This window comes from Mastigoproctus giganteus, chromosome 10 (assembly GCF_048544385.1).
Source record: "Mastigoproctus giganteus isolate SK-2022 chromosome 10, ASM4854438v1, whole genome shotgun sequence".
NCBI lineage: Eukaryota > Metazoa > Arthropoda > Arachnida > Uropygi > Thelyphonidae > Mastigoproctus > Mastigoproctus giganteus.
Genome location: NC_143584.1, coordinates 62,358,856 through 62,373,502, shown reverse-complemented (window position 1 = coordinate 62,373,502; position 14,647 = coordinate 62,358,856). Strand labels below are relative to the sequence as shown.

General features: G+C 39.0%; 1 protein-coding gene across 4 annotated transcripts in view; it reads right to left on the bottom strand.

Moving 5' to 3' along the window:
• The window catches only part of LOC150079052 (uncharacterized), a 577,353-nt gene that overhangs the window by 111,430 nt on the left and 451,276 nt on the right, over window positions 1-14,647 (bottom strand). For all 4 annotated transcript variants that reach the window (XM_090382803.1, XM_090382804.1, XM_090382802.1 and 1 more), the window contains one exon: window positions 1,676-2,526. In XM_090382803.1, the coding sequence (XP_090238929.1) occupies window positions 1,676-2,526 (851 nt within the window). The remainder of the gene's footprint in view (window positions 1-1,675; window positions 2,527-14,647) is intronic.

Here is a 14,647-nt window from a genome sequence, read left to right as displayed (position 1 = left end):
ATGTAGAAAACAATCATCCAATAAATCCACAAAAGCCTTGCTAGTGTGTGAGTGACCAGCTCCCAAATTCCAGTCAATATCTGGGAAATTAAAATCCCCCATTATAAGACTCTCTGATTTACTGGCCCACTCTATTTCTCTGTACAGTTTTTTATTATACTCATCAGAGTCATTAGGCCTATAACACACTCCTACTCTCAATTTTGATCTCCCAATGCTTATGTCACACCAAACTGACTCGACACTGCACTGTCCAGCGATGTCGACTGGCTTCACTTCCTTGAATTTTATGTGTTTCTTAACTAATAGCATAACCCCACCTCCCTTTCTATCCTTTCTGTAGACATTGTACTCCCCAAATTCCAGTTCTGCATTCCTTATATCTGTGTGACACCACGTCTCTGAAATCCCAACAATATCTGCCTTTGATGTTTTGAGCAATACCTCAAATTCATCAAATTTATTTACTAAACTCCTAGCATTGGTGTACACGCAAGTATACATGCACCTGCTCTTCCTCTTAGCCACCCTAACACAACCCATGTGTTTTCTTGTAACCCCATAATTCCCAGCAGTCTCTGTAATATCCTGCATCTTATTTTCCATGCTGCTGCTCATTCCAATAGAAGCAGTGCAAGAATCACTTTCTCCTCTGCCAGTGGCTACTGTTAATCTATTAGTCCTTGTATCCCCCCAATCTAGCAGTTTTCCGACCCACCAACACTGCCTCGATAGCATCAGCGAACATTCTTGCACCCGTTCTATTAAGTGTATCCCATCCCTGTAGAAGCAGTCTCTCCTGTTAAAAAGTACAGACCAGGCTGAAAAAAATTCTACCCCTTGAGCCCTGCACAATCTTTCCAGGGCGAATTGATCGACAGGGCTATCATCATATACTCCCTCCTATCACGTCTGAGCAGAATTGCAGACACTTTCAAATTCAACCCTAATTCACGGCTTTTTTTCATCAGTGATCTGTACTTGTTAAGTAATTCCGCCGGTCTCCTACTCTTAATATCATTAGTGCCAACGTGTACAACTATATCGCCTTTTGTGCCCTTAATTATCTATTTCATTGTACTGAAATGTACAGTACAAAGATCTGACACTTCTGATAAAATTCCTTCATGAAAATATGATGCCAATGCACCACCAAAAAAAGGTAACTAACTTTTAGAATTAAGCAAAAATCCTTCTGGGACTGCACTTTTGTAGGATGTGCTTTAATGATACTCCCAAATCTTTCAACATAGTTTCAGATATTAACTGAAACTATGTTGAAAGCCATATCTTTCATCAAGATTAATAGCTTCACTATATAATTTCATCATCATATAATATAATTTCATCATATTAATAGATCAGAAAAAATTTCAAGAAGCTTAACTTAGCTAGAATGACTTTTTGGACCCATGTTCACAAGGACTATTTTTTCATTATCAATTCCCCAACAGACTTCTGAAGTGTAGCAGGAGAATTCTGATCACTGTATATAAAGATAACTACATATATTATTCACAAATACTTAAGTGTCATGCTGTTTCTCACCCCCCCATGTAGTGTACATCCTATATTACATTTTATAGACAATTTATTCTAGCAATAGAAAACAAAAGATTAAAAAAAAAAAAATAAATAATCCTCAAAAATCAATTTAACACATAAACATAATTACCTATTGTTGAATATTTTGAAAACAAATGTTTTCATAAATTCCATTGTTTCAGTTGAAAATTCATCAGGCTGACTTTCACAACTTGGACTGGAAGGCCACGATTGTATCGATCCACCTGAACCTGACCTTCCAATACCTAAGCCTCTCCCTTCAGGAATTGACTCTGCATCAGATGAATCTAAGCTTGTGCTCTGTCCGTATGTATCTGATTCACTACCAATTCCTACTGAATCTGTATGCCGAAATACAAAGAAAGGATCGTATCTGGCAGCAACATTTGCTGAGTAACTGCTACTATTACCAAGACTTTGGCCACTATCAACAGTATCTAAAGAGTCTTGAGAAGATTCTCTTGCTGTGTGAGGCTTAAAATCATCAGTTTCGTGTATTTCTGGCTGTCCATATATTGATCTATCTTTTCTTCTAGCAGAGCGAACTTTCTTTTTCTTGCGATGCTGTCCCTCTGGTAAATTTTCAGTACTCGAATAAGCCAAGCTTCTGGAAGAACATTCACAAGATGGGGAATTCTTTGGTGAGAGTTCACTTCTGGAAGAAGAATCTGAATCATCAAATGTTTCAAATCTTAAATTCAATGCAGCCTCAAGCCTTGATGAAATTCCTGTCAATATTCCATGGTTAGCACCAAGAACAGAACTGAGGAAACTGTGGGACTTTTTCGAAGAAGACCATTTCTCTCCACTTTTGGAATGAAGTAAATGAGTGCCTTTTAAACTGTTACTGGAAGTACTAAACATAGAGGATAAAAATCCCGATTTCCTTGATGATTCAAGATTATCTTCTCTAGAACTGCCTTTAGAAGAATAATTGAAATGTTTGGAAATCATGATTTGCTGCAAAAGTAAGAAATATAAAAAATTTAATATAAACAAGTTAGTTAATGCACATAGCATATTACAATTCAAGAAAATTAGGAAATAGTAATAATTCATAATTTATAGCAAAAAAAAAAAACAATTTTTATGCATGCATATATATATATATATATATGCATATGATAACTGGAATGGCATCACAAAGCATTCCAAGCTTTTGGGAGTAGTGTTGCAAAGTGACCAGCTCTAACCCAGATAGCGCAGTATTTAAGCTTTTTGTCTGGAAAGCAGATTGAGAAAATGTCCAGTATTATCTAATTAGCATTAGCATTAGCATTAGTAGAGGCATTTGATGCAAGAAGGCAAGCTTATGCAGCATCAGCCAAAAAAAAAAAAAAAAAAAACCCACTTCCACTTCACCCCTCTGTTCGTTCAAAATACCTGTCCAGCTGAGCCTTAAACTTATTTAGGCTATCAACCTCCACCACAAGGGATGGCAGTCTGTTCCACCAACCAACCACCCGCTGGCTAAAGGCAAATTTCCGCACGTCTATCCTACATCTGTCTTTCCTCAATTTGAATTTATGAACTCTCAGGTGATTTTTCTGAGCTAGAGGAAGAATCCCATCAGCATTGAGCATGCTTAAACCATTCAAGGCTTTATACACCTCTATCAGATCACCTCGCTGGTGCCTAGTCTCCAGACACTGTAATTTGCAAAACTTAAGCCTTTCTTCGTAAGAGCACCCCTTTGTTCCATTCACTAATCTTGTTGCCCTTCTCTGTACTCGTTCCAGCAGCTCTACATCCTTCTTGAAATGAGGCCTCCAGACCTGTATACAGTACTCTAGGTGTGGCCTGACCATTGCCTTATACAATGGAATAATCACCTCCTTATCCCTGCTGGAAAAATTCCTATATATCATTGACAATACTCCATGAGCTACTCTTGCAGCCCGTCTGCACTGCTCAGAGAACTTCATATCTGCCTGCACAACCACCCCCAAGTCCCTTTCATTCTCTACCACTGTCAGTGTAGTACCACAGAGTTGATACGTTGCTCTGGGTTTGCTGTTTCCCATGTGTAGTACTTTACATTTGTCAATGTTAAACTTCATTTGCCACCTCTCAGCCCATCTGCTCAACCTTTCCAGATCCTGTTGCAGCAGCATAGTGTCAGTAGTGTCCTTGACAACCCTGCCAACCTTTGTATCATCTGCAAACTTGGACATTAAGCTTGATATACCCTCATCAATATCATTTATAAATACAGAAAACAATAATGGACCCAACACTGAGCCCTGAGGGACTCCACTAATAACGTTAGTCCACGATGAGCAGTGTCCATTGATTACCACTCTCTGTCTTCTCCCCCTCAACCACACCTTTATCCATAGCAGCAATTTGCCTCCAATGTCACACTGCTCCAATTTGTGTAGCAGTCTTCCATGTGCAACAGTATCAAAAGCCTTTCTAAGATCCAAGTATATAATATCAAAGTTATTCCCTGCATCCAGTTCTTTTGTGACTGCATCATAGTATCCAATCAAGTTGGTCAGGCAAGACTTCCCCTTAACAAAACCATGCTGTGTCTGAGCTATAACTGAAGTCTTGTCTAAATGATCCTGCAGTGCTTCTTTAACCAGTGCCTCCATTAATTTTCCTGGAACAGAAGTTAAGCTCACAGGTCTATAATTACTTGTGTCAGCCTTTGATCCTCCTTTGTGAATTGGGGTCACATTTGCACATTTCCAGTCTATGGGTACCTCCCCTGAGTCCAAGGAAGCTCTCATAATTATGGCTAAGGGTTTGCTTACTTCCTTTGCTGCCTCCTTTAATATAATTGGATAGATCCCATCCACCCCGGGTGCTTTTCTTGAGTTTATCTTCAACAGTTTCTCCTCCACTTTACTCCCAGTTATTTCAAGATTCTGTAGCTTACTGCTAGAGTTGAATACACCTCTGGCATTCCCCTCGCTGAATAACTCCTCATGTGTGAATGTCGATGCAAAATATTCATTTAGTTTGTTAGCTACCTGAGCAGGATCATCAACAGTTGACCCATCAATATCAAGTGGACCAATCTGATTCATCCCCTTCCTTCTAGAGTTTACATAAGTAAAGAACTCTTTGCTGTTTTTCTTTGCATCCCTTGCCAAGGATTTCTCGTAATCTGCCTTCGCCTGCCTAACCTCCTTTGTAACTTGGTTGCATATCAACTTGTATCTATCATAGGCTTCTGTGTCATGTGTTAATTTATATGTATCCCATGCATTTTTCTTCTCTGCCATATGCCTCATTAGTTCATCTGAATCCATTTTGGCCTAAACCTTGAACAATATTTCTTAGTTGGTATGTAAAGCCTAGTAGCTTCCAAGATAAGTTCTTTGAATGCTTCCCATTTTGAATTTGCTGTTGGTAACATCATCAGTTGGTCCCACTGTATAGAATTTAAATACTGTCTCAGTCCATCGTAGTCGCCTTTACGGAAGCAATAACCCTTCCCTTTACCCCTAATGGTAGTTACCTCTTTCAGTAAATCCCACTTCAGCACACTGTGATCACTGCCACCTAGTGGTTCATTTATCTGCAGATTCTTAATGCATGAAGAATCACTACTGATAATCAAATCAAGAGTATTACTCCCTCTAGTTGCCTCCCGAACATGCTGATGTAGAAAACAATCATCCAATAAATCCACAAAAGCCCTGCTAGTGTGTGAGTAACCAGCCCCCAAATTCCAGTCAATATCTGGGAAATTAAAATCTCCCATTATAAGACTCTCTGATTTACTGGCCCACTCAATTTCCCTGTACAGTTCCTTATTATACTCATCAGAGTCATTAGGCCTATAGCACACTCCTACTCTCAATTTTGATCTCCCAATGCTTATGTCACACCAAACTGACTCGACACTGCACTGTCCAGCGATGTCGACTGGCTTCACTTCCTTGGTTTTTATGTGTTTCTTAACTAATAGCATAACCCCTCCTCCCTTCCTATCCTGTCTATCCTTTCTGTAGGCATTGTACTCCCCAAATTCCAGTTCTGCATTCCTTATATCTGTGTGACACCACGTCTCTGAAATCCCAACAATATCTGCCTTTGATGTTTTCAGCAATACCTCAAATTCATCAAATTTATTTACTAAACTCCTAGCATTGGTGTACACGCAAGTACATGCACCTGCTTGTCCTCTTAGCCACCCTAACACAACCCATGTGTTTACTTGTACCCCCATGATTCCCAGCAGTCTCTGAAATATCCTGCATCTTATTTTCCAGGCTGCTGCTCATTCCAATAGAAGCAGTCCAAGAATCGCTTTCTCTTCTGCCAGTGGCTACTGTCAATCTATTGGTCTTTGTCTCCCCCCAAGCTAGCAGTTTTCCGACCCACCTAACACTGCCTCGATAGCATCAGCAAATATTCTTGCACCCTTTCTATTTAAGTGTATCCCATCCCTGTAGAAGCAATCTCTCCTGTTAACAAGTACAGTCCAGGCTGAAAAAAATTCTACCCCTTGAGCCTTGCACAATCTTTCCAGGGCCGAATTGATCGACAAGGCTCTCATCATATACTCCCTCCTATCGTGTCTGGGCAGAATTGCAGACACTTTCAAATTCAACCCTAATTCTCGGCTTTTGTTCAATAGTGACGTGTACTTGTTAAGTAATTCTGCCGGTCTCCTACTCTTAATATTATTAGTGCCAACGTGTACAACTATATCACCTTTTGTGTCCTTAAAAGATGATATTCGCTCTACAACGTCATCAACCTTTGCCCCTGGCAGACATACCCTGGTCCTGTTCCACCTATCTTTTTTACAAAGCATGTTCCCCGTTTCCCTGACAATAGAGTCACCAACAACTACTAGTTCCTTCGGGACCAGCGCATTCTGCCTTGGAGGTTGTCTCTGTGTCACGCGATGCCCAAGTGCAAGCTCTGGCGTTGATGTGGGCAGCTGAGAGCTTGATGGGCCCCTCAATTTAGTTTCTTCGAGGGCATCCACCCTGTCCTTCAAGCTCTCATATAGGCCCACAAGAACGCCGAGTTGTTGCCTGATATCGATACACTCCTTGCATCGCGCACACACAAAGACATCCCCCTTGGCAGTATCATGTCCCGTACCCGATTGCTCTGCAAACATCAAGCAAACAGTGCATTTTATAATTAACTAAGTTTTGTTATATTAATATTTGTTGCTGCAATCTAACTCCCATGTTAGCATTAACATATGATGCAAGAAAGCAAGCTTATATAGCTTCAGTCAAAAAAAAAAAAAAAAAATCAACCACCCGCTGGCTAAACGGAAACTTCTGGCACATCTATCCTACAACCGTCTTTCCTCGATTTGAAATTATGCCACCTCAGGCGATTATTCTGAGCAAGAGGAAGAATCTCATCATCATTGAGCATGCTCAATGCTTTATACACCTCAAATCAGATCACCTCGCAAGTGCCTAGTTTCCAGACACTGTAATTTACAAAACTTAAGCCTTTCTTCGTAAGAGCAACCCTTTATTCCATTCACTAATCTTGTTGCCCTTCTCAGTACTCATTCCAACAGCTCTACATCCTTCTTAAAATGAGGCCTCCAGACCTGTACACAGTACACAAGGCGTGGCCTTACCATTGCCTTATACAAGGGGATAATCACCTCCATATCCCTGCTAGAAAAATTCCTGTAATATCATTGACAAGACACCATGAACTACTCTTGCAGACTGTCTGCACTAATCAGAAAACTTCATATCTGCCTGCACAATTACCTTCAGGTCCTTTTCACTCTCTACCACTGTCAGAGTTGATACATTACTCTGGGATTACTGCTTCCCATATGTAGTACTTTACAGTTGTCAATGTTAAACTTCATTTGCCACCTCTCTGCCCATCTGCTCAACTTTTCTAGATCCTGTTGCAGCAGTGAACTGTCATTAACAACCCTGCCAACCTTTGTATTAAGCCTGATATACCATCATCAATTCATTTTTTAACACAGAAAACAACAATGGACCCAGCACTGAACCCTGAGGGACTTCACAAATAACATTAGTCCACGAAGAGCAGTGTCCATTGATTACCACTCAATGTCTTCTCCCACTCAACCATCCCTTTATCCATAGCAGCAATTTGCCTCCAATGCCACACTGCTCTAATTTGTGCAACAGTCTTCCATGTGCAACAGTATCAAAGGCTTTTCTAAGATCCAAATATATGATATAAAAGTTATTCTTTACATCCAGTTCTTTTGTGACTACATCATAGTATCCAATAAAATTAGTCAGAAAAGACTTCCCCTTAACAAACCCATGCTGTGTCCGAGCTATAACTGAAGTCTTGTCTAGATGATCCTGCAATGCTTCTTTAACCAATGCCTCCATTAATTTCCCTGGAACAGAAGTTAAACTAACAGGCCTATTATTACCTGTGTCTCCCTTTGATCCTCTTTTGTGAATTGGGGTCACATTTGCACATCTCCAGTCCATGGGTACCTCCCCTGAGTCCAGGGAAGCTCTCATAATTATGGCTAAAGGTTTGCTTACTTCCTCTGCTGCCTCCTTTAATATAACTGGATAGATTCCATCGACCCCAGCTGCCTTCCTTGTGTTTATCTTCAACAATTTCTCCTCCACTTTATACTCTCAGTTATTACAAGATTATCTAGACTACTGTCAGAGTTGAATACACCTCTGGCATTTCCCTCCCTGATTAACTTCTCATGTGTGAATGTCGATGCAAAATATTCATTCAGTTTGTTAGCTACCTGAGAAGGATCATCAACAGTTGAACCATCGATATCAAGTGGACAAATTTGATTCATCCCCTTGCTTCTAGAGTTCACATAAGTAAAGAACTCTTTGCATCCTTTGCCAAAGATTTCTCTTAATCTGCCTTCACCTGACTAAACTCCTTTGAATTTAATTTATATGTATTCCATACATTTTTCTTCTCTGTCACATGTCTAGTTAGTTCATCTGACATCCATTTAGGCCTAAATCTTGAACAACATTTCTTTGTTGGTATGAAAAGCCTAGTAGCTTCCAAGATTAATTCTTTGAATGCCTACCATTTTGAATTTGCTATTGGTAATATCATCAGTTAGTCTCGCTGTATAGAATTTAAATACTGTCTCAGACCACCGTGGTCGCCTTTACGAAAGCAAAAAACCTTCCCTTTACCCTTGATGGTAGTTACCACTTAGAGTAAATCCCACTTCAGCACACTGTGATCACTGCCACCTAGTTGTTCCTTTATCTGAAGATTCTTGATGCATCAAGAATCACTACTGATAATCAAATCAAGAATATTACTCCTTCTAGTTGCCTCCCAAACATGCTGCTGTAGAAAACAATCATCCAATAAATCTACAAATGCCTTACTAGTGTGTGTGTGTGTGTGTGTGTGTGTGTGTGTGTGTGTGTGTGTGTGTGTGTGTGTGTGTGTGTGTGTGTGTGTGTCAACAAATTCCAGTCAATATCCGGGAAATTAAAATCCCCCATTATAAGACACTCTAATTTACTAGTCCACTCCATTTCTCTGTACAATTGCTCATTATACTCATCAGATTCATTAGGCCTGTAACACACACACACCTAATCTCATTTTTCCTTTCCCAGTGCTTATGTCGCACCAAACAGACTCAACATTGCATTGTCCACCCACATCAATTGGATGCACTTCCTTAGATTTCATGTGTTTCTTAACTAACAGCATAACCGCTCCTCCCTTTCTGTATAAATTGTACTCCTCAAATTCCAGTTCTGCACTGCTTATGTCTGTGTGACACCATGTCTCTGATATCCCAACAATATCTGCCTTTGATGTCTTGACTAGCCCTTCAAGCTCATAAAATTTATTATCTATACTCCCAGCATTGGTGTACATACAAGTATACATGCACCTGTTTCTACTCTTAGTTACCCTAACACAGCCCATGCATTTACTTGTTCCACTATGACTCCCAGCAGTCCTGGAAATTCCCATTGCCTTGCTTTCCAAGGTGCTGCTCAATTGCATCTCAATAGAAGTAGTGCAAGAATCACTTTTACCTCTGCCAGCGGCTACTGTTAATCTATTAGTCCATGTATCCCCCCCAAGCTAGCAGTTTTCCGACACACCTAACCTGCCTCAATAGCATCAGCAAATATTCTTGCACTCTTTCTATGTACATCCATCCTTGTAGAAGCAGTCTCTCCTTCTAACAAGCACAGACCAGGCTGAAAAAAAATTCTACCCCTTGAGCCTTGCACAATCTCTCCAGGGCAGAATTGATCGACAAGGCTCTCGTCATATATGGGCAGAATTGAAGACACTTTCAAATTCAACCCTAACTCACGGCTTTTTTTCAGCTTTGTCTTGTACTTGTTAAGTAATTCTGCCCATATCCTACTCTTAATATCATTAGTGTCAACGTGTACGATATCACCCTTTGTGCCCTTAAAGGATGATATCTGCCCTACATCAACCTTTGCCCCTGGCAGACATACCCTGGTCCTGTCCTAGCTATCCTTTTTGCACAATACGTTCCCCGTTTCCCTGACAATACAGTCATCTACAACTAGTTCCTTTGGGACCAGTGCATTCTGCCTTGGTGGTTGCCACTGTGTTGCGTGATGTTCAAGTGCAAGCTCTGGCATTGATGTGGGCAGCTGAGAGCTTGATGGGCCCTTCAATTTAAATCCTTCGAGGGCATGCACCCTGTCCTTCAAGCTCTCATATAAGCCCACAACAATGCCAAGTTGGTGCCTGATTTCCTCACACTCCTTACATCGTGCACACAAAAAGACATTGCCCTTGGCAATATCATGTCCCGTTCCTGATGGCTCCACAAACATCAAACAAGCAGTGCATTTCAATAGACTGTGATTCAGAGGACAACTGCTCCCCTCAGTTCTCCCCTGAGCCACAGCACTTCCACTAGTTTGAGCCTTTTGCTTTGCAGCTCTGGTCTGAATCTTGAATAAAATCATGAATAAAGTCATGATTTTATTCCAGTTCAATAAAATTCCAATACAAAATATAACCCTAAACCTATATCCCAATGCAGTTATAACACTATATATATGTATTTCGGTATCAAATATTATCTCCGAGTTACGTTATACAACTTTCTTATCTCCTGTCAACTTATATGTATTAATTTATTATGTTACCTTTGTAATAACTAGGTCGCCATATTTATTTAATTAAAAAAGTACAATTCAGTTGGCAATGAAATTTAATAAGATTAATAAATTTTACTGATTAATTGATACTACTATACTCGCTATCTAGCTTTCCGCTAAACCTTAGGCTATCTAGTTTTTTGTTAAACCTTACGCTAGTACACGTATCATATAACAATGGCGGCAAGTTACAAACAGTTAATCTACGGACGCGAGGTATTATTTACTTTCCAAATCGCGCTACCTAAATTCAAAATAAACCATGGAGCTTGACTAGGTCTAAAAGCTACTTATAGAAAATAATTTAATCTAACAATTAAGTCAATAAAGTGGCTAAGTATAATTAAAAACTTTTCATTTGCAGGAGCTGCAAAACCTGTCCACAAGTGGATTTCATACCCTTACCGATACTAAGTAATAACCTACAAAATCTCTATCTAAATTCAATTTAAACTAAAGTATTGTTACTAGGAATATAAACAACTCTAAAAAATAAATTAATATGCCAATTTAAGTCAATAAAAAAGCAAAAACTTCTCTATTTGCTGGAGCCGTAAAAACTTCGGCTGTTCACATGTACTCTCACACCCACCTTCACATGTACTCTTGCACCCACCTTTGCCCCTGGCAGACATACCCTGGTTGATGTTTTCTGAAACTGGGTGATTGTCTGTAAATTAATGTGAGATAGTGGGGTTGATATGTTTCATAACATTACTTCAACATGCAGGTCAATCCAACTTAAAACCACCATGGCACCACATCATAAAAAATTCATTTTTGTCAATACAGGGATTAAGTTTATCTTCCCTGCAATGATTAGATCAAAGAAACATAGGTACACATATGAATTAGAACTACAAGATTCAAAACTATTTATTCTATTTCAATTTAACATATTGCAGGATTACATACGAAGGTTAAAAAAAAAATTTGATTCGGAAAAAATGTTATTTACTACTTCATTAAACACAATCTTCGTTAAGCAATTTCTGTAAGTCATTTGAGAATTTTTTTTTTTTAACAGTAGCAAAGAGATTTATATTAAAGGGAGATCATGTCTCACCAAACTATTTAGCTGTGAGACTATTACTGAAGAGGAACTGGATGTAAAGAATAATTTTAATATCATATACTGTACTTACATTTCAGTAAAGCTCTGCTAATATACCACATATACAATTGTTGTATAAATAGGACCATTGTAACATTAGGGTATAATGTTACTACTGTACATAAAGGGAATTAAGTTGTTCTAAATGGGCATTGTTCTTCACTGACTATTGTAACAAGTGGGGTTCCACGGGAGTTGGTGTTGCAACCCCCTCACTAACCTACCCTAACCTATATTTAATATTTATTAACAATATTGCGTAGATACTTAAGTTTGATATCTAAGTTTGCTGATTATACAACACTAGGCACAGTGGTTAATGACAATAATCTGTGTATACTACTTCAAGAGAATCTAGATAAACTAAGCAGACAAGCTAGGAAATGGTAATTGATGTTTAACAGTGATAAATGCAAGGCACTTCATTTGGGTAGCAGTAGTTCAAGAATAACAAATCATTTGGTTGTCATTCAATTCCAGGTGAGTATGATAAAGATACATAGGCAATTGTACAGTCTGATATGAAGTTCTCTGAATGTGCAAATAAGATGCTAGAAAAGTCCATGAGGTTCTGTCATTAACATACACAAATTTTCTGGCAGGGATAAATGATGATTATCCCATTATGAAAGACAAAATTTAGGCCACACCTGGAAAAATGGGACAGAATTTTTCTCAGCATGGTCTGGGATTGTTAACAGAAGAGTGCTTCTACAGAGATGGGATACACTTATATAGAAAAGGTGCCAATAGCAAAAGCAAAAATATTTGCTAATGCTATTGAGGCAGTGTTAGGTGTGTTGAAAAACTGCTAGTTTGGGGTGGAATACACAGACTACTAGATTAACAATAGACGCAGGCAGATGTGACACTGATTCTTGCACTTCTTCCATTAGAATGGGCAGCAACCTTGAAAGAAAGGTGCTGTGGATTTAAAATGCTGGTCAAGATATCAAATGCAGGCATTGCTGGGATTTCAGAGACATGATGTCATCAGATATAAGGGATGCAGAATTTGAATATACAGAGTACAATGTATACAGAAAGGAGAGACGGAACAGGATGGGGAGAGGGGTTATGCTCTTAGTTAAGAAGCATATAAAACCTGTGCAAAGTCGAGAGTTTGGTGTAACTTAAGCATCAGACAGCAAAAATGAGCAGGAGTGTGTTACAAGCCTAATGACTCCAATGAGTACAATGAACATCTATACAGAGAAAGAGTAGGCCAGTAAATCAGAATGTCTTATAATGGAGGAATTTAAATTTCCAGATATTAACTGAAACTTGTAAATTGGTCACACACAGACTAGTAATACTTCTGTGGATTTATTTCATGACTGTTTTCTACAGCAGCATATTAAAGAGCCAAAAAGAGGGAGTAATACTCTTGATCTGATTATCAGCAGTGATTATTCATGCATTAACTATCTGAAGATAAAATAACCACTGGGTGACAATGATCACAAAGTATTGATTTGGAATTTATGAAAACCCCAAACACAAGAAGTATAAGAACCTATAGTACTTAATACCATGCTTGGGTTGGAGGTTGAGAACACAAAATAAGATATTTGTTGACATTAGACTTGAAATTCTGTGGACTAATTTTCAGGAAATACGTAAGAAGGAAGGTTGTTCCAGAAAACAGTAGTTGAATGAATAAACAAGGAAGATGAAAAGTTGGTTCTGAGTTTGAAGTTGGACAGTAAATGTATGTTGGCTGGTGGCGGCACATGTTCAAACTGTTTTGAGAGTGAGTGAGTGAGTGAGAGAGAGAGAGAGAGAGAGAGAGAGAGAGAGAGAGAGAGAGAGAGAGAGAGCGAGAGAGCTGGAATTATAGAAGCCAATTCAGAAGAACAGTGCCAATGGAAGTATCTGTAGAAAAGGCATGCAGCAGAAACAGTACATCTATGAAACAGAGTGGATAGACTCTGTTGGAGAGGAGTCATTAATTAACCTAACTGCCCTCTTCTGAATGGAATCTAGAAGCCAGAGAGAAATTTTGGGGGCACCGCCCCAGATGTGGAAACAATATTCCATGGTAGGGCAGATTTGTGATTTGTACAGAATGAACAGCTGTTTGGAAGAAAAGTAACGCCGAGAGCGAAAGAGAAAACAAGTTTTTTAGTAGCAGAGGATGCAATATTTGTAATGTGCTTGTGCCAAGAGAAATTAGAAGTCAGGATAATCCCCAAACGAGATCTATCATTTTGTCTAGAAATTGGAGTTTCACCAAAGATAAGCATAGGAGCAGAAGAATCCTTTTTGGGAGATATAAGACTGAGTTTTAGAAGGATTGAAATCAACTAAGTTGTCTTTGCCCCACTGGAGAATTACCTGGAGATTGGCATTTAAGGAATTGGTAGCGGATATTCGAGAAGTTGAAGTTGATTGAGCAGGGCAAGGTTTCTCAAAATGGAAGGTGGAATGCAATGTGCTACCATCAGCAAAACTATGGATAGGATTTCCAGTCAATGGAAGAAAATCATTAATATACAAGAAGAAAAGAGAAGTGGAGATGTTAGAAGACAGAGAGCCATATACCATCACCCTCAGTGAGCAATCAGAGAAAATACTGGATAACCAATTACAAAAAACAGTTCGCAAACCATAAGATGGAAGCTTGTTTAGAATACCTTTATGCCAAACACGATCAAAAGCTTTTGAGATGTCAAGAGCAATTTCTTGTTTTTCACCAAATTTTTCCATTGAATTTGTCCATAAATGGGTAACATAAGCAAGAATATCACCAGTGGATCGACACTGATAGAATCCATACCGGTGATCGTTGATCAGACAGAAGGTTTCTAGGTAGTTTAAAAGTTGGCTGTTAATTGAATTCTCCATTACTTTAGAAAGA